Source organism: Hippocampus guttulatus, chromosome 17, assembly GCF_054856545.1.
Source record: "Hippocampus guttulatus isolate MCC_2025c chromosome 17, RoL_Hgut_1.0, whole genome shotgun sequence".
NCBI lineage: Eukaryota > Metazoa > Chordata > Actinopteri > Syngnathiformes > Syngnathidae > Hippocampus > Hippocampus guttulatus.
The window spans coordinates 6,716,257-6,736,525 of NC_141277.1; the positions used below are offsets into that span (position 1 = coordinate 6,716,257).

Genomic DNA, 20,269 nt, shown 5'->3' on the forward strand with positions numbered 1-20,269 from the left:
AAATGACAACTTTTGGGCCGTTATAATGAAATAATCTAGTTCATTATCCTGACACAATGTTTGCCGGTATCGTAAAATGAGGACCCCCCCTCCCCAAACTAAGTTCATGGAAAATAATTTGTGGGTCATCGTGGACAGCATTTTTTTTTTAAGTCGGCTTTCCTTTGGCAAATAAACGTGTCAAAACATGAAGAAAAATGGCCGTTTTTAAAGATGAAAAGTCCGTGCGGCTACGCTCTGAACCAGACCAGCTCTAAATGCTTTTCTGTCCTTTTCACTCACACAGCCTACTTTCCTGGACAGTGCAGGGCAACACGAAGGAAATTAAGCCTCAGCTGTTTGACGGCTGTGAGAAGTCCCAAATATTACTACTTAGTGATTCATGACACACATAAGCTGCTTCTAGCGAGGCTCCGAGGTGCTGTGAGCTTCTGGCCTCCTTTTAGTTCGAGGGAAAGCAAAAAACTTTGTGGAATGCATTTTGTGACTACTTTTCGTGATTGGCTCAAACTAAGTTTTGTCTTTTGCCAAGTCAAAGGGATTGGGACTTTATTTTTATTTTTTTTGTGCTAGTCCAGCCCTGCCTGAACACAAACATCAATAGAAGTTTGTTGGACAAAACACACGTACGACCGCCTCCACTCAAACCCGGGGTATCGCACTTCAACCTTGTCGCAGCGTCGTCGGGACACCGCGTGCCATCTCCTGTGCAGCAGGCCACGTTCACGGGGCCGCGGACTTGTCAGTCATTAATCTGCCACCGTGTAGCCTGTAATCCTCCCGACAGAGTGGAGTGCGCTTACAGCGGGCGGCGAGGATCTGAGCCCAGCCTGGAGTGGTGAACAAAAGGAAGGCAAGAGAAAAAGAGTGCTTCAGAATCCGTACATGCAGCAGCGGGCACGTGGCGGGATGGCGTGTGCATGTGTGTGTGTGTGCGCCAATTATTTTATCGGCAATCCAGCTCTTGAGCATCGCAGTGGGGGAAGAAGAGTCACATTGGCGACACGTTTTATTTTTGAGGCCTCCATCGACGACGAGTAAGAGTATCAACGTCGGAGCGGTACAATTCGGCGTGACGTCAGGAGGAGCGTGGCGAACAAGCACGCCCCCGGGCGTCAACAAGTGCGCACAATGACTGTGTGAAAACCACAAGTGGCCCAGTATGCTGAGGAGAAGTTAATACATGTAGCCAGTGGCGTTTTTATGTTCGGATTATGACAATGCAGCAGCGCAGCGTATTAGGGCCACACTGTACAACAAAACAAACAACCAAACAAAATAAAAGACGCTAAGAAATCAGAATGTAATTTGACAAGTATATTGCTTTATACTTTCTTTTTATTCTGAAAAAAAGTTGTATACAGCGGACTCGACGAAAATTAAAATAGGGCCGCCAAAAACAACACTAGCAAAAATCCACATCATTGACACCCATTATAAATGCAATAAAAGTAAATAAATACAAATTTTAATGCCCCCCCCCCAAGAAATCTTTGAAAAATGGGGATAAACCTCCATATTTTTTTTTAAACAATTAAATGAATATTTAATCCATCTGTATGGGTTTAAAGCATGTGGTATGGGCAAAAAATAAAAGTAAAAAAATGTTTTTTATATTGCCTGTCTACAGTATATAATAATAATAATAATAATAATAGATTTTATTTATAAGCGCCTTTCATAGCCAATTAAGTAAAAATATTAAATGAGATTGGTAAAAAAAAAAATTTAAAAAGCGCAAAAGAGATCCCATCCCAACATTTGATGCAATTTAAAGCAATAAATGATGCGACGCAAACGTCTCTTCTGCGGCAATCGGCAATGACGCTCATAAACAAACCCTCGAGTCACACTTGAAAGAACCCTTTCGTCTTTCAACTCGGATCGGAGACTCATTAGTGACAGAATGAAAAGGAGAAATGTGGACGGAATGCACTCGCTCGCACCACGCGGGGATGTTCAATACAGTACCGCATTCAAAAGTACCCGTTGCGAGATGGCCTGCCAAACCTCCTGATGCGTTGCTTCAACCCTTTCAAGCACCCTGTAACCTGACAACATGATAGGATGTCCGCTGTAGTCACCGCTGTCCCTGAAAGGGTTAAACAAACAAAACATGAGAAGAATTCTCCTCTGAACAGGTCACAACGACACACACACACACACACACAAAAGGATATTAAATATGTACATTTATTAGAAGAAATATGATTTTTTTTTGGGCTGCCTGTGTAATCAAGCTAGCAGTTAGCATGGCTGTCTCACAAGTCAGATATGTGCTGCTCGAGGCTACAAAAGCAATCCAGCTGTGCAAGGGATTAAAGCTGTTTTTACAACAGTGGATTGATGAGGACGATATAAAAAATAAGATACAGTCGACTCCCGTATGTGTCTGACTTTATGGCGTTTAAATTTCTTATCTGCCATGACACTTTGAACAAAGCATATGTGGTAGTGAGGTGGTTCTTATATACGGGAAGGCCTCGGACAATTATTTCCATGGGAAAGTGTCACCGCTTGAAAGCGAGCACTCCTCTTGAACATCAAAACGTGCCGGCGTCTCTCTGAAGACGCCTTGGCCAACTTCAAAGTTTTTTCGCTTCGTTTACTTTCCGCCGAGCCGGCTGAGAGCCGGGTTGCATCACAAACCTGCTCGCTGTCGTTCACAGCTTGGCAGTAATGGCTCGCATCCATGTCGGGTGTCTGGGGAAGACGCTTGCTGAAGGAACAAACAAAACAAGAGGGTAGGTCATCGCAAACCTGCTCCTTTAATGACCCTCCTCTGACTGGTTGCCGCATTTATCCTCATTAAAAATGAATCCTTTTTCCTCAAAGCGCTTTATTCCCTGCTCGGATCAGGACAAGACGACTTGTGCTGGCTTGTAGTCTTGTTGCGGTGCTTTTAATTTAAACGATTGCGTACATTTTGTATTGTTACAGCAGTTCACATCTCCATGCTTTAATCCTTTCAGGGACAGCGGTTATTACGGTGGACAGCTTAACATGTTGTCAGGTTACAGGGTGCAGGAAAGGGTTAAAAATGTACCATATTTCCACAGATAGGATATTGATGGGTGACATTTGAGAAAACGAACACCTCCCTCAAGTTTCAATGAATGCTTCATCTCGCAGGGGCACATCTCGACGAACAACTAAAGGCAGATAAAGCAATTAATCAACAACAAATCGATCATCAAATTCATCAAAAATGATTTCGATTCATCATTTAGAGCAGGGATGGGCATAAATGATTTCAAAATATTTGTAAAATATTGAGAAAAAAAAATCGGTAACATTCTCACCTATGAGAAAATGGCGGAACGTCACATGACCGAAGACGGAAAAACAAGTTAGCGTAATCCCCGTGTATGGCGCGATAGTTAGCATAACTACAGGCCGGCGGCGTGATGATGTGAACTGGAAAATGGAGTTTTATTGATATCTGCTGAAAATGTTTTTTGGTGCGTGTTCAAATAAGCCGACAATATGTTCAAAAAGGTGTGGTGAAAATGTGCTGAAGCCGTGTGGGAGGGGTATTTTTAGATTGTTTTGTTTTCATATGATCTCGCTACATCATCGCCATGAAGCTATCTTGGGGGGGGGGGGGGGGGGGGGTCTAGGATGGAACTCCAGCGGCGAATGTGCAAATCGGCGCATTGGGAATATGGTGTAGATGACTCCAAAACAATTGTCGGTTATCTCTGTGGGCGTCCCTGATCGAGTCCTTTCTACAGGACAGGAGATGCGCTTGATGGAAAGAGGCTTAGAGCGTGCACAAAGTGTGAGCAGCGGTTGGTGATTAGAGCTCATCAGAATGATTTATGACGGGTTAGTCACGCTGGGAGCCGCACGTTGAAAAAGAAATATCAGCAGATGAAGGCCACACGTTGATGGAAATGACAGTGAAGAGGCTCTCTCGTTTCTAAATACTTTAAAAAAAAAGAGCTTTCACCCTGAAATTATGACAGAATTCAAAGTATATCCTTTATTATGGGGAAATACTTGGGCTTAATCCTTAAATCCTTTTATCAACCCTACACCCCATTCAAAGCACACCATGTTTGCTTAAGTGTTCACACAAAACAGAGAAAACTCCTCCGTCATGCCTGTAACTGCGCAAACGGGAGTTCAGAACAGTCAGAGATTTGTGGCGGTGGGAAAGGGGATAGCGGAAAGCCAGGACAAGGGGTGCCAGGCAAAATGATTGCACAGTTAAATGCAACAGAACAGGAATGAAATTTTGCAGACTGAATTTGAAGAAATAAGGTGAAGCCAGAGTGGTGTAACATGATGCACGATTTGACATTGAAGTACCAGTGAAAATATCAAATCTACCGTTGGGGATGCTAAAAAGAAATGGAAATCCGTCCATGATTATTGGGTCAAATGGCATCGTTTGAGGTGGGAACACAGCTGACATTGTGTGTGTGAGATGATACCTGCCATCCATGTTGGGCCAGCCACCTGAAACCTTCTTCATCCTTGTGAAGCACCAGTCCAGTCCAGTCCAGTCTGGTTAGCCCGCTGAGAAGTGCAAGCGATCCAACCTGCTCATGAAAAAAAAGACAACTTTACACAATGACAAACGCTAGCGGGGAAAGTGCGTGAGCGTGGAATACTTAAGCCGAAATGGAGCTTTTCTTTGCATTGTGGATCGGAAACTTTCTGCACTTTTGCCAAGCCGCCATCTACACTAACCACTGGGCCTTGCGGATAAAAGGAGGTACTAAATCTGCGACGGGGATAGCAGAGAAATATGGATTCGCAAATATGGGACAGGTACCGTAAGTCACCCATTTTAACCGCCAAACTAGCTAGCTATAGCGAGCTACTTAGCTAGCTATACATTTATAAAATGCTAATAATAAAAGGAAAACTTGAAGTTATATTGTGCTGTTTAAGTGTTCCCTTGATTTTTTGAGATAGATAGAAAGATAGTGGGGGTCCACTGTACATACAGTCCATATACAGCTCTTACATTGGATCCTACTACATTGTTTCCAATGAGGTGGCCTGCTGAGTATAGTGAACCCAAACACTGCAAAGCCATATATAAAACAGCATTCATTATACGAGAGGCAACCGTAAATTGCACTTTCGGAAGGGGCGCAGTAAATGAAAATGTATTCTACGCAATTTGCTGTGCAACATCTGCCTGGGCGGGGTGATATTTATGATCCTGGTGCGGGGCAGCGATGGTGGTGGGGTGAGCGCGGGAGGGATTTAGGTATCAAGTATTAAAACATTGATCAAATGTGACAGTCAAAGCTGCCGCGTTCAGTCGCAGTAAAGCAGCGGACGACAAAATATATAAATAAAACGAGGGGTAATGAAGTGTCGCTGTAAGCTGCGGCGGATTTCAGTTAAAATATTAGTTTAATTACGTCAACGGCAACGCTTGCGTCGGGTTTAATTTACGCCGTCTTTCACCCCGCGTGCCCATTTAATTTGCCGTAGCCATATAATATTCATTATCGGAGCGGTTAACCTCGAAGCAGCAGGCCCGCCACTGTTTTAATCATATAGGAATTTGCCTCCCTCCGCCCACCCCACCGTCTGGGAACAGTACAATATCCGAAAAGTGCAGAAAAGGGAGTGCATTAATCAGTGAGGACAAAATGGAAATAATCACTGTTTTAACAAGTAAAACAGATGGGAGTGACAATATCATTTGAGAGAATAAGTCAATGTGTGGCTGATATGAAGGACTTGAGGTTAGGAATCGATATTAAACATCCTTAATAGGAGCTCGATTTTATTCTTGTCACCCGCCTTATTATTATCATCCATTGAGCGCGTTTCCATGAAATGATCTCGCTGAGCGGCTCGAAATAAAAGCTGCTTATGAGATGACGTCTTGAGGCGACTAACGTTTCGCGGCTTGAAAAACGACTCTCAGGTGTACGGTTACCACGCGATTGATAATTTATCAGCTGTTGAGTGTCGTATGAGTCACCTGGAGACTAAATTATGCATTTTCTATTACGATTTGGAAACTGGTCCCGGGTGTCTTATTAACTGATTTTTGTGAAAGGATCAAGAATTACTGCATATATATATATGCATATATATATATATATATATATATATATATATATACATACTGTATATGATTTTTTTTCGGCATCTGTGCACCGAGATCGGACAGCTGAGGAGTCATTACATCTTTCGCCACCACGAAACGGCGGCGCGGTCCACGGCGCCCAATGATACGTTGACAGCACGTGTCGCCATGGAGATCAAGGTATAGTAACGGATTGCTGACAGATGATTGAATTGAAAATTAGTCTGGTTATTATTTAATTTTCAGGCTCCTGCCTTCCTGTGTGGAGTTTGCATGTTCTCCCCGTGCCTGAGTGGGTTTTCTCCGGGTGTCTCTAACTCCAGTTTGACTTATCTTTGATTGAATTTGATTCTTGGATATTTTCGGTCATGATAGAGAGAAATCTTTAAAATCTGGGAATCAAACTTTCACAATGGGGTCACAGATTTCATCGCAGATATCCAAATTTCACAAGCGCATGTAGGCCGCAGAGTTGTAGACTTCTTTCATGAGGAACCTCATTCACATGAATGACAAACGTGACATCATTTGTCCTTGGAAAAATGACAAAAGTCAAAACTGAATTACAGATATCGCGATCAGTTGTTTATACTAATCACAATAGTTACAGATATCTTAAATTATAATTAAAGCTAGCAAAAATGTAATTATGGGCATCAATAATAAAGTTACAAAAACCAAAAAAAAGACGAGTTGAACCCTTTCATGCACCCTGATAACATAAGCTCTCCACTGTAGTAACCGCTGTCCCTGAAAGGGTTTAACCCTACTTTGAAACCTGAACGACAGATGCAAGCATTTTTTTCACCAAAGTGGATTGAAGCGAGGCTCAAAATATCAACAGTCCATTTTGGGCAATATTCTCATACCTTACATGTTCGCACGTTTTTAAGGTGGAATGGCTGCAACAGCAGGTGATCCAGAAAAGAGTCAAAAGAACTTTGTACTCCTTCAGCAAAAAGAACGCCCAAAGTGGAGATGCGCTTCATCAGCACCTTGACTCCCACTTGAAACACTTCAAGGAGCACAAGCCCTGGTACAATGTGAGTCGATTGTATAGTGGTGCCATCTGGCCTTGGCCTTCAGTATTTATTTTTTTCGGACAACTTTTTACATTTTCAGTCTGCATTAGAAAAAAGTTTTCTACCGTCTACTCCCAACTTTGTCAAACACGGATTGTTACTTTTTTAAGCTGTCCACTGCAGTAACCGCTGTCCCTGAAATGATTTCTACTCTTTTTCTACACCCCAGCCACTAATTTGGATGTGCCTCCATTTACTATGCAGCTCTGCGGTGAGGACTCCAAAGGCTGCCGGCCTCCCATGAACATTGTCGGGGCCTGGGGGAGGGGCTACACCGGCAGGGGGGTGGTGGTCTCCGTCTTAGATGATGGAATTGATGGAGAGCATCCAGAGCTGAAACCGAATTACGTAAGTACCCCTGGGATGGGATGCGAGGCTTTCGGCAGCGAGGGGGTTGGGGGGGGGGGGGGGGGTACATTAATCATGATCAATTTAGCACAGCGCTTAGTGTAAGAGTGCATAACAGAGACAGATACAGCAGCCATGCTGTAGCTTTTGGGCCAAAATGCTTGGAGAGGACTATTGGAATGGACATGAGATGTCTGATCCACTTAGGCGTTGGGCGGACTGTTGCACAATGCTCTTTGTGATTGTTTTGATGAAACAGAGATGGATAGCTACTGACATCTGGTTATACATACGTGCTGCTGCTCATAATCGAATCTCGTTCAGGATGCTCTCGCCAGCTTTGAAGTGAACGGACAAGAACGACATCCGATTTATTTGGAGACGGCTGCCAACTAGTGAGAACTCCTTGATACTCGGCTGTCCTCTGCAACCCCCCCCCCTCTAAACATTGACCCTTCCTTTAATTCATGCTCCATTTTCCCCGATTCTCCTGTAATTGCATGCATAAATGAATATGCAAATTCCCCGCTCCGTTTAGACTTCTGTCTTCTCGTTGGTTTGATGTAACGGAAATAGCCGCCCTCATACAATATGCATCCAGGCTCATGTTCTGATGTTCCTCCGCAGTCATGGGACTCGGTGTGCAGGAATGGTAGCTGCCGCCATGATGGCAAACCACTCCACGTGCACAGTGGGAGTGGCCTTCCACGCAAGGATTGGAGGTGAGTCCACCAAGAGGTTTTGGAAGTGATCCCAACTCGAGCCACCGGGCCGTCTCACCCGTAGGCATTCGGATACTGGGTGGACTGGACGGAGAAGTGACAGACATAGCTGAGGCACAAGCGCTGAGCTTCAAACCGCAGCATGTTGATGTCTACTTGGCCAGCTGGGGGCCGGATGATGACGGCGGCACTGTGGGTGGACCTGGACCCCTGACTCGCCTCGCTTTGGAGAACGGCATCCGAACGGTGAGATTATACCACATTTCCTGACAGTTCGGCTGGTTTGGTCACTCAGTTCCAGAGACTTCCATTCCTATACAATACATTGGTGCTCTCTTGCCACTTCATTGAAGGTGGGAAAAATTTCACAAATGAAGCAATTAACTCTGAGTGCCATTGACGTCAATTGACGTCAAATACGTTTTTTTTATGAATATCATCGGGGAAAAGACTTGGCCGACTCAGATTTGCTCAGTCATACAAAATGACAACACTCACAAGGATGCCCAGACACCAACCCGACCGACTACAGCTCCTTACACAAGCCACCTCTAACAAACTAATTCTGCAATATATACAGTACAATAATCCCACACTTAAAAAAAACTTTTCATTGAGCTCCCTGCTGCATTTTTCTGTCATGAGCCACACAGCTTCAGTGGAAACCCGCTGATTAAAAGAGGAGCGGTAGCCACTATTGGAGCACGGCTTGTAAAAAGTTTCAAGGACGTTTCCCTTGTCGTTAACGAGGCTCACGCTTGATGAATGGCCTCGGTCTGCCGCTCTAATTAACAACAGGGTCGACACGGGAAGGGCTCTGTTTACGTCTGGGCAGCGGGAAGCGGCGCAAGTAGAGGTGACCACTGCTCGTGTGACGGCTACAGCAACAGCATCTACACCATCTCCATTAGCAGCGGCGGCGGCCAGAGCCAGCCGAACCACCAGGAAAGCTGCTCATCCATACTGGCTGCAGCCTCCGCTGCAGACGACATTGTGAGTCGAGGGTGTAAAGAATGTTGAAAAAAAAATTATGCATTGGGCAGGTATTGCGCATGGAAGGGAGGATGCAAATTTTTCAAAAGCAATAAAACGTACACATAGTCAGATTGGAATTTTTTAAAAAGTGGAGGGATTTATTATTATTTTTTAAATTTGTTAGGATGTTTGTTAGGCCACTTTTGAGATCTTGCAGGACAAAAGGGGAACCATTTCTCCTTATGGGGCAAGTTGCACATACATTTTTATTTTAATTTTTTAATCAAAAGTAAGCTTCTTTTTTTTTTGTCCAACCGGTGGTAGTTAGTTGGCTGCTTGCAGTTTGTTGAAGGATGATGGGACCACACCAGTTTTGATTCTAGGTAAAGAGGAGCAATGTGATTAAAAAAAAAAAAAAATCCCCAAACAAAAGTGGGAGATTTTTTTTTTTTTCACCATTAGATACTAACTGTTATAAATGGTACCTTGCCATGTCAACGCCAAGGCAATTTCCTAATGACAGGGGTGGACTTCAGCGGTGCACATGAGGACTGGAAATAGAATATTCCGCTCCAGTTGAAGTCCGTCACTGTACTTTTGCGCACTAATATCTTGCATCTCAGTCAGTCAGCTTGACTGAGGTCATTTGATGACCAACGTCTAAAACTCACGTCACGTGCTTCACAGTCACAACAGAGCTGCGCCTTGGATAAATGGGGCGCGGCCCTTTCGGTCTCGGCGGCAGCGGGCGTCATCGCGCTCACCCTGGAGGCCAAGTACGCTCGCCGCTATCCATCCTAACTAAGACATGAAATTAATTGCGTTGATGAGTTTCTGTCCGACCTGTTCTCAGTCCTCTGCTCACGTGGAGAGACGTCCAGCACATCATTGTTCGCACGTCAGATACTCGCCAGCTCGCCGCGGAGGACTGGCAAAGGAATGGGGCAGGACACAAAGGTAATACACCACTGGAAAGGTAAAGAAGAAAATGGATCTTGATATGATATTAGATATGACATCGAAAATGTCCATACAAGTAAAAAAAACGGTCATATTTAACCATAATGGAATACATCATAACATATTCTGTCATGTCAATGTGACGGCTTGTCAGACTCCAACAAGTCCCCCTTGCTAATAATTAGCTACAACCTTAATTGAATGAACCCTTTGCTGGCATTCCTAACTCGTTTCATTACTTGACTTTAATTACATTTTTAATCATATACCATCAGTGGAGTTAAGGACTTGCAATGTTTAATGACTTTAGTTGGCCTATAAGCACGACAATGACTTTACATAACGCCCCCCCCAAAAATATATATATATATATACTGTATATATACCGTATATACAGTATATATATATTTTTTTCCACACAATAGAAAATCACAAATGAATGCAATGTTTTGCTGCAAATGTTTTTTTTGTCCAGAAACAAGTGAAGCAGGAAGCACTATGCACGAATGAAACATAATGTGTACATGGCAGAGATAAATGCCTACAAACTCCCAGGAGTGTGTGCAATGTGAAACTAGAGCACCTTTTATGTGTCATCTAATGACATGTGTGCATGTGTGTGTGTGTGTGTGTGTGTCTCTCAGTGAGCCACCTGTACGGCTTCGGCCTACTGGATGCAGAGAGGATGGTACTGCAGGCAAAGCGATGGCGGCGGGTCCCCCCGCAGCGTGCATGCACAGTGGAGCCGCCCACTCCGTCGAAGCGGTACGATGACATCACGCGGCCACATCAGTCCTTCCCAACCTTAATTGAGTCAAGACATATTACATCACCCCTTTGAACTGAGCCGGGACATTTCCAATCGAATCAGAACCCCACTGATTCGTCCCACTTTTAAACTGAACCGTCCTTGAAATGCACCCACTCGTACTCTTATTGAAGAGTTGCACAGCCCTGCTAATTAGCTCGAAGTCCAAACGGATTGCTCTGACGCCATCCCCGATACTACTGCCAGTCACAAGGGGCGATATTAGCTGGGATCTAGTAATTGGTATTGTAATGGGTGGTAGCTATCTTAGTGGTGCAAAAGTCCATTGAGTAAACCTCATTCAATTGCCGATTTAACAGCCGCCACAATTATACTTGTGATGGCAGGAATTTCGTCATTGTTTTGTCATTATTATGACTTCAAGATGGCGCCGCGAGAGTGGCTGCCTTGACAGCAGCTCCTATACTTTTTGTTCTTCTACTTTCTTCCTTTCATAACTTTGCTGCTGTAAATTGGGAATTTTCTCCATTGTGAGACGAATTCACGTTTTCTTATTCTTATATTGGATATCGGTGAGATTATGTACCTGATGAAGTGTCTGACCATTTTCCTCCCTTTACCCAACAGAATCTTGAATAGGGGCGGCGCACTGACATCGGTGCTGCAGACGTCCGTCTGCTCGGCCTCATCCCGAAGGCGGCAGCACGTGGCCTTCGTGGAGCACGTGGTGGTGCGTGTCACGGTGGTTTGCAGTCGCCGTGGCGACCTTTCCATTACGCTCACGTCGCCCTCGGGCACCGTGTCACAGCTTCTCGATAAAAGGTAGCATCTCTGGCTCACTCCTCATGCTGTGTCACCCATTACCGCTATCCTGCAGCACTTAGCCCTGCTGTGCTAAATCCTTCAATTTGAGGGGGTGGGGGGGAGAGATTTTCCCATGCTTCTGATATTTTAGTGTAGCTTAAATTTCGGTTGTACATACGTGTAATATGCAGCAGAACCTCCAAATTCAAATATCTTCCCTCTAAAGTCAACGACTAACTAACTGACTGACAAAATAGTAACTCACTAATTGAACTAGCTCACAGTTTAAACAAGCTTGTTTGGTAACTTAGCAGCTACAGAATAGATAACTATCTCACTGACAATTACGCTATCTCGTCCATACTGACAAAACCAGCTAACAAGTGAAACTAGCATGATAGCTAATTAATAAATGAATGTTGCTAACAATTTTAAACCAATATCAAAAGATAAATATGCAGTTACCTAAGTAACTAAGCAGACCGGTTTCACTGTTTGTCTCGTATGGGCCAGCGACTGTGATATCCTGTGATTTTGTTTTTTTTCCCCCTTTCGACAATTTATATGAAGCTGTCATAGTATCCGTGTGGTCACGATGATTTTTCATTTAGGCCTCATGACAACGCCACTGAGGGCTTTCGCCAGTGGGAATTCATGACGACTCACTGCTGGGGGGAGCAAGCGGTCGGGGAATGGACCTTGAGCATCCGTGATTCGCCCTCTGAAGGGAGGGAAAACTCACAAGCCGGTGAGCTTGTTAGCTTCTTTGAAAAAAAAAAAAAGTGAGGTGACAGATCACTACGGGGCGTGGTTTTCATCTCTGCGCTCTTGTGTTTGTTGCGCAGGTACGCTGGAAAAGTGGTCACTGGTGATTTACGGCACCGCGTGGCCGCCGTATCCCACTCGGCGAAGGTTTGCGCATTCGGCCGAGATCCCGATGGAAGCCGATTTTGCTGAGGAATACACAGGTGTGTGTTTGCCACTAGTGATCGAAATGGATAACTTTCTAATTACTGTCCAGAAGCTCTGAATCAACATCAAATACCGTATTGGCCCAAATATAAGACAGTGTTTTTTGCATTGAAATAAGACTGAAAAAGTGGGGGTCGTCTTATATTCGGGGTCTAGACATTATACCCATTCACGACGCTAGATGGCGCCAGATATCATTGAAGCGAATGCTGAACTTGAGTCCCCAGGCTATGAACCCCTGTCACGAAGAATAAAAATAAAAATAGCGGGGGTCTTTTATGTATGTGACTGCACTTTAGTTTACATATTCAAATGTTCAGATATTAAGATTTGAATGAGGCAAAATAACATGCTTTTTCTCTCAAATATATTTGTTTCAGATGTACTGTAATTGTTTTCTGTATGAAAATTAATTTGATGATCAAAAAGTCTTCTTTCAAACTTGAGTCTTGAAAATGAGGGGGCCGTCTTATATTCGGGCCAATACGGTACATAACTATTTATGTAGCATGCAGTCGTCAACGTCTCTTTAATTTCTGTTGAAAATTTACAAAGCTTCGCCCGTGCACTTTTCTGCATCTTTGCCCTTTCCAGGACCCTGCGACTCAGAGTGCACCGACGACGGCTGCGAGGGTCCCGGCCCGTGGCAGTGTGTCACATGTGCCCATTTTTTCCTTAAGTTCAAGAACAACACAAGGTAGTACCGGATGACCATCTTTACCTCAAGCAAGCTTCTCACATAACTCCCATGTCTCCAACAGAATTTGCGTGTCCACGTGTCCGCGGGGATTCTGGGGTGACAGGCGGCGTTGCAAGCGCTGCTTCGCCACCTGTGAGAGTTGCACGGGAAGCCGCAGTGACCAGTGCACTTCCTGTCAAGCCGGGCATCACTTGACCGAGGGGACCGATACCTGCACCGCCGGCTGCGAGGAGGGCTACTTCCTGGACCACGGTGGGCTTTCTGGCTAACGAGAATGAGAAAATGCGGTTCTGTCATGAACGGCACATGGCAAAATCCTAGCCCCAATTGCGAGTGTGTGCGTGTGTGAGAATGTGAGAAAGAGTGTGAAAGAGTAAGACGGCGAGCTCACCGGGCCATATTGTTTGAATTATCCCCGTAGATGCGAAGATGTGCAGGAAGTGCGGCGAGAACTGCTCGAGGTGCACGTCCTCCAGCGTCTGCAGGGAATGCAAAGCAGACACAAGGTGAGCCGAGCATCTGATGATGCTGCCGACAAGAGTTGAGTAAACAACTTGCACGCCTCCCGCGATACTCTTCGGCATCGTTACAATGGGCAAAGAGCCACGTTACGTTCTGCATCTGCAGATGGGCTGATCAAACGCTATTTGCATTTTGTACTCACAGAAGGACAAAACAAATCATGTGCAAATTCTTTGGAACACAAGCAACTTACATGAACGTGATCGAATTATAGTTAGGGGTGTTGGCTCATCATCATTTTTAGGCTATACGTTTGTTTTTTGCCTATACTTGTCTAATTGTACCATGTATAACTGATGATGATATTGATTATATTTAGCATACGCAAAATCTGAATTTGATATTGAATTAATAATTGATTAATCTGCCAATTATTTTGTCAAATAAGTGAGAGGGGGAAAAGTTCTTTTTTCAAGTCAAGTCAGGTCAAGTACAACTTTGTCAAATGTGCACATACAGCACAGGTGAAATTTCTTCCCTCTCAACCAGACAACATGAGGAGCCGCCGCGGGTGCCCGCGCCGCCATTTTCCATCCTTATATTGAAAAACAGGACGTTATTTCAAAATGACAGTGTAGAAAATGCACAGTTTAGTTTGCAAAGCAAACATACACTTTTTTTTATAAACTGGGATCCAATAGCTCTAAAAACTTGACGTGATTCCGAAAAACTGAGATCAGTTGGGGGATTCTGCACCCCAACATGAGGGAAAAACAGCTGTCAGCTCAAACGCAACTAAAATTGAGTTTCCTCAACAATGATTTCACCAAGTCGGAACACTCTGCAAGCATTTTCATTCTGAATTGTTGACAGTGTTCAAGGAAATTACAAACTCCGATCACTGCTAGGCTATTTTCAGAAGAGGGCCTGCAGGCATCACTGTGGTGACCCCTGCTTTAGTTTCAAGTTTGCAGACGAGATCTTTAATGTGCACTTAAGCTGAGCTGACCTCGTGTCCGTTGCGTTCGCGGGGCTCTCGTCGAGTGAGTCACCCTGACGCCATCGCGTGATGGGCTGCGGGTGTCACGCCGCTGCATAATGTCTCTCTTCTCCCTCTCTCTCTTTTCCTTTCTTCCTCCTTATCCGCCCTCGCTCCAGTCTGCATGGGAACCGCTGCCAGCGGAGTTGCGCGCCGGGAATGTACTACGACGAGTTAGAGGGCCTGTGCAAAGCTTGCCACCGGGTGTGCGCCACCTGTGCAGGTGAGACGTCAAAGCAGCCGCCAATTCAATACTTAAAACAAAAAGAATTAAAAAAATATTTGCAGGTAAAATGAAGTTATTAAAAACCATTTCGCAGATCCTCAAGTTACGGCTCGTAGAAGCCCACTGCACTAAAGGTGGTCAGGTTTGGAGAGACATGCTCTTATCTTCCCATTTTCTGGCTCATCAGGCGCCGGCGTGGAGGCGTGCACCCGGTGCGCCGACGGCTACCTGATGGAGGACTGGAGGTGCGTCTCCTCCTGCAGCAGCGGCTTTTTCGCCGTAATTCCCGAGATAGCCGACGGGCGTCGGATGTGTAGGAGGTGAGCGCACTGGTGTGTGCTCAGGTGTGGGCGGCTTGTTTATCTGCTGATGGCAGACCTCGTTCCCGTTTTGTGCTCCTGCAGGTGCGACGCCAGCTGTCTCACCTGTGTCGGGCCGAGCCGGGCCAGCTGCAGCAGCTGTTCCAGCGGTCGCAGCCTGCAGGAGGGCGAGTGTGTTCTCCAAACGGCGTGCGCAGATGGTCAGCGTCTGCCCGCTTTTTTATTGGCTCGCGTCTTTTCGCGTCTAAATAAACACAACAGAAAGCAGCACGCGCTCGTTCCGCTGGTTGCCGTCACACTTTAAACACTCGATCATTGCTTTGACAGCAGCTTGTCACGTGCGGCTTGCTCGCCGCACTTTCTGGGCATCAAAATATGATCACATATGATCACCCAACAAATATTGGGATACGTAATATTATTCATTAGGTTGTCCAGCCATGACTCAAATATTTAATTAAATGAGATCTAATTTGAATTGAACCCTTTCATGCACCCGGTCGTCACCGCTGTCGCTGAAAGGGCTAATATAAATCTTTAAATTTACAAATTAAGAAATGAAATGTAATTTTTATTAAAGTGCCAATGAATTAATCTGACTTCAATCTGAATTGTATTGAACCTATGACAAATGGATATAATGCATGACTTCCGCCCGCCCCTACATACATGGCCATTCAACCAATCAGATCATTGATCCCGCCCACCACTTAACGTTTCGATGTCACTTTTCAATGCATCGTCAAATAAAACATTTCAAAAGCAGCAATTACATTGTTGAAATTGCCAGTTGATCAGACACTTCGTTAAATAATGAAATAATCCGTTAAATAACGGAAAAAATAATCACCGTAATGTGATTAATTCTCAACGCAACTCACGTTAATAACAGGTCATGAAATACAGTCTATTAAAAAAGGTTCAATGTCAATAATTAAAATTCAATTTCACACTCGACCAAGTAAATCATATTTTGATATTTTACATTTGATCCACATTGAATTTGACATTTAATTCATGAACCCTTGGCAGAAACAGATACTCAAGATATTTTTTTGATGGCAGGAGAGTACCAGGACAACGATGGGACGTGCCACACGTGTCACCCGACATGCTTGAATTGCTCGGGGCCGCGGCATCAAGACTGCACCGGCTGTGGCGCCTCACAGTCAGTTGGACTCGCTCAATATAATGCTGAGTCGCATTGTTGTCCTCACCTAATACTGTACAATTGTGATCAATAAGCCAAAGTGCTGAGGAGCACTTGAAATTGATGGGGGGGGGGGGGGGTGCATTGTAAGTTTCGGTCCAGATTCTGTTCTAAAAGGTTGCAGCATCGTGCCAATTGAGTGGGGAATTGCACCAAAAAATTTCTATTTACTGACTGGCATGATTGAAATGAACAGAATTTGAATGTGTGGTGATTTTTGGTTTGGTCATTGCAGCGCTCTGGACGAGGGCCGCTGCCTGGCCGAGTGCGCCCGTGGCAAGTACCAGTCGGGTGGGCGCTGCCACCTGTGTGACCATACCTGTGCCACTTGTGTGGAGGCGGGGCCTAACAACTGCACCAGTTGCGATAAAGGCGAGGACCCACTGTGTCTTGTTACCTTTCGTTAGCTCTGTCTGCTTGTCCTTTATTTTTTTTTAACACCGTCAAATGAATGAATGAAGTGAGACTTCTTAACTAACAGACGCGCTTTGTATGTTAGAACTGAGTTTAGCCTGGGTTGCTAGTGGAAGTTTCGGAGAGTCTTCACCGCATGGCTGCATCGCATCATCTATATAAAAAAATCACAAAAATTAGGGCTAATGTTGTTGGAGTTTGAAATTACGTGATGGTAGTTTGTAGTATACAAACTACATGTGGTAGTTTGTAGTATACTTAAAGTTTAGATTAATTATATAGAAAAATTAAACATTTTTAGGAGGGCGCCAATTACTCACATTTTTTTCAGCGGGGCTCCGCTTCGTCTTTATTACGATTCCTGTACTTGGCTGCAACCAGCAGTGGCGGTTTTGATCCACTCAACTTTCTTGTGGAGTAAAAAAAAAAAAAAGAAAAAAGAACAACATGAGATCGCCTATTTTGCTTCTTACGTAGCATTTAATGTTTTAGATGACAATTAAACAATGAGCGAGCGTTTGTAAACGCCCGCAGATAAGTTCGGAATGGAGCGTTATCTCCACCGAGGCCGCTGCGTGGACGCCTGCCCCGAGGCCTTCTACCACACCAAGGAGCGGAGCTGCGAGGCCTGCTCGCACCGCTGTACCCTTTGCACAAGCCCCGCCCACTGCCTGAGGTGCGACTCCTCCTACTACGTGTCGGACGGCACCTGCGTCAAACTGGAGTGCGGCGAAGGCAAGCCAAGTCTCGCTAGCGCCACTGGCCTTCTGCACTTCGACCCCCCCCCCCCCCCCAAAGTGCATTTCCTGCTTGTCTTGCAGGCGAAGTCGAGGATCCCGATTACAGCGACTGCATGGCCTGTGAGGAGGGCTGCAGGCAGTGTGTCCTATGTGAGATCACACGAGCTACTTCCCCCATCACGGGCTGAGCCTTCCTGACCACACTGTCGGCAACACTCAAAATAGATCAAAGTTGTCTCGCACTTTTGAAAAAAAAAAAGTACTCACACTCTGTACTTTTAAGCAGAAGTACAGATATGTGGGTAAAAAAAAGAAGACACGGTTTATAGCAGCCAAGATGATTCAAGCAAAGCTCTTTTTGTAATCATGACCTCATTATCATAAAATGACTTTTTGAAATGAAACTTGATGGACATTAAAAAAATAATGTATTCTTGTAAAATGACAGCTTTACTGTTTTTCTTATGAATTCTTCTTACGCTTCCGACAGATAACCCCCGGCATTGCCTGTCCTGCAAAGAAGGCTTTTACAAGTAATGCCTTGTGTGATCTCCCCTTCGTCTCTCCTCGCTCAGCCTCTCGCTTTACTGATCTTGACCGACGTTTCGGCCTTGAAGAGTGAAATGGACTAAGGCAGGAGTAAAAGGGAGCTCATCGACTGCTGCCGTTTTTGTCTTCAGCTTCCAGGATGGCTGCTACAAAAACTGCCCCGCCAAGACGTACGGCGTAGACGAGGAGATGACTTGCTTCCCGTGCGAGGACAACTGCGCGAGCTGCGACCAGCACGAGTGCTACTGGTGCGAAACAGACCTCTTCCTGTCAGGTAGCGCCTCTCCTACTAATCTGGCACTCTTGAAAGCATAGAAGTGATATTTCTTTTTTTGGGGTGTGGGGCTGCAATAAGTCTGTTCTAAGTTTTGAGAGACTTGATAGGTGCTACTGTTTTCGTTTGCAATCCGGCGGGCTCAGTAGTCGACTCTTCTAAGATATTTTAGTAATTCCATTCGTTAATTTCTACTTGCCGATTTTCTGATGGGAAAGAGGGGAGTGGAGGTTAGCGCATTTGCCCCAGATTTCTGAGGTTTGAATTTAAGTGTAAAGTGACATGGCCAACTAGTAGCTTGGCATGCATATTTTGTTTCCTCAGAGGGAAAGTGTGTTTCCGTATGCCCCGAGGGTTATTACGGCGACGAGAACACCAACGACTGTGAGGAGTGCCACGTCGACTGCATGTCCTGCAGTGGCCCCGGACGTGACGACTGCGTGTCGTGCCGCGATGGCGCAACGCTGGAAAACGGACGGTGCGTGACAGACGAAGACGACGTCTGTCCCGTGCTGTCCTTTCGCAGTGGTGAGAATAACAATTCAACAGTTTCTTCTCCAAAATTAAAAAAAGATTTCAGCTTAAGGACTCAATCAGCATGAATGAATCTCTGCCAGAAAGACTTTGTGATGATTGTGTGCGTGGATTATTTAGCCCTCTTTCCAAGACTTTCAGACACCTCTAAGTACCCTCTTGTATTTTTGGGGGAGGCAAGTCATGCAATTCTAGGAATTAAAAAATAATAACAACAAAACAATATTTGGGGTAGGTGTATTCTAATATTCGTTTATAAGATGTGGATATTACAATTACTCATTTTATCTGTATGGGAAATATAATTAGTGTATTGAACCAGTTTTTATAACTGAAAACGAGTGGTATATTTGAAAATAAAAGGTCTCTAGAGCAAAAAAGTAGATCAAAATAAATCTGTTTCCATGGATATGAATACACACTAAGTTAGCTATGAGGTGAAAAACAAGATTGGATTATAAGAAGTGTCTTTAAGTACTTTTAGGATGTGTTAAATCCCGGGTCAAATTTGACCCACTCATACTAAAGATGTGCTATCCAACACAATACAAAGGTTAAATCACTCGGAGAGGCTAAAAAGAACATTGGAAATGAAAAAAAGGGTCATCTAACAATCGTAAGAGTAAAAATATGAGCTAGTTTGCGACCTAAACAACACTAGCCAAGCGTAAATTGGCATTTTTTTGTGTTGATCTATATGGTTTTATACTGCAGATTTATGTCACATTTGTGTCACTAAATTCAATCAGTTGTCACCTAGCTTTAGCGTCACAGTTAGCACCGATGTCGAGTTAGCCAAATATTGTAACGAGACCCAAATGTCTGTGTCCAAACAATTTAATTAAAAAGTTGAATTTACATGCTGTGACTGCTTTCGGATTTGGAGTGGTACTCTCAAAATTACACAAGACAATTTCATGTAACTTTGTATTAAATTCGGGGTGTCTGCGAGGGAAAACCTACTTTATCGAGCGATGGAGAACAGGCCAAGGCAGCGTGCTCTTTGAAAAGCAGTTCGTTTGTTTGCAATGTCAATATAACTAATTTTGATCGGAACATTTCTGGGGTGTAACGGGTAGTCACCTGTTGCTTCAGGTTTCCAGGC

At 44.5% G+C, this 20,269-nt stretch overlaps 1 protein-coding gene and 1 long non-coding RNA gene across 2 annotated transcripts; one reads left to right on the top strand and one right to left on the bottom strand.

Moving 5' to 3' along the window:
• Positions 1-1,892: 1,892 nt before the first annotated feature.
• On the bottom strand, positions 1,893-4,733 carry LOC147191794 (uncharacterized). Its single transcript, XR_015103487.1, has 3 exons — positions 4,440-4,733; positions 2,650-2,719; positions 1,893-2,092 (listed from the first exon to the last, which is right to left on the bottom strand). It is a non-coding gene; the product is annotated as an uncharacterized LOC147191794 (long non-coding RNA).
• A 1,499-nt stretch (positions 4,734-6,232) lies between these two features.
• LOC147191795 (proprotein convertase subtilisin/kexin type 5-like) lies at positions 6,233-19,924 on the top strand. Its single transcript, XM_086135615.1, has 27 exons — positions 6,233-6,244; positions 6,958-7,107; positions 7,351-7,494; positions 7,819-7,889; positions 8,122-8,216; positions 8,281-8,462; positions 9,015-9,209; positions 9,879-9,967; positions 10,045-10,148; positions 10,796-10,916; positions 11,548-11,742; positions 12,336-12,472; positions 12,570-12,692; positions 13,291-13,393; positions 13,458-13,648; positions 13,818-13,902; positions 15,017-15,120; positions 15,311-15,443; positions 15,528-15,643; positions 16,509-16,611; positions 16,889-17,025; positions 17,602-17,802; positions 17,889-17,957; positions 18,298-18,340; positions 18,488-18,630; positions 18,955-19,158; positions 19,914-19,924. The coding sequence occupies exons 1-27, from the start codon at positions 6,233-6,235 to the stop codon at positions 19,922-19,924; spliced, it is 3,261 nt and encodes a 1,086-aa protein (XP_085991741.1).
• The last annotated feature ends 345 nt before the right edge of the window (positions 19,925-20,269 follow it).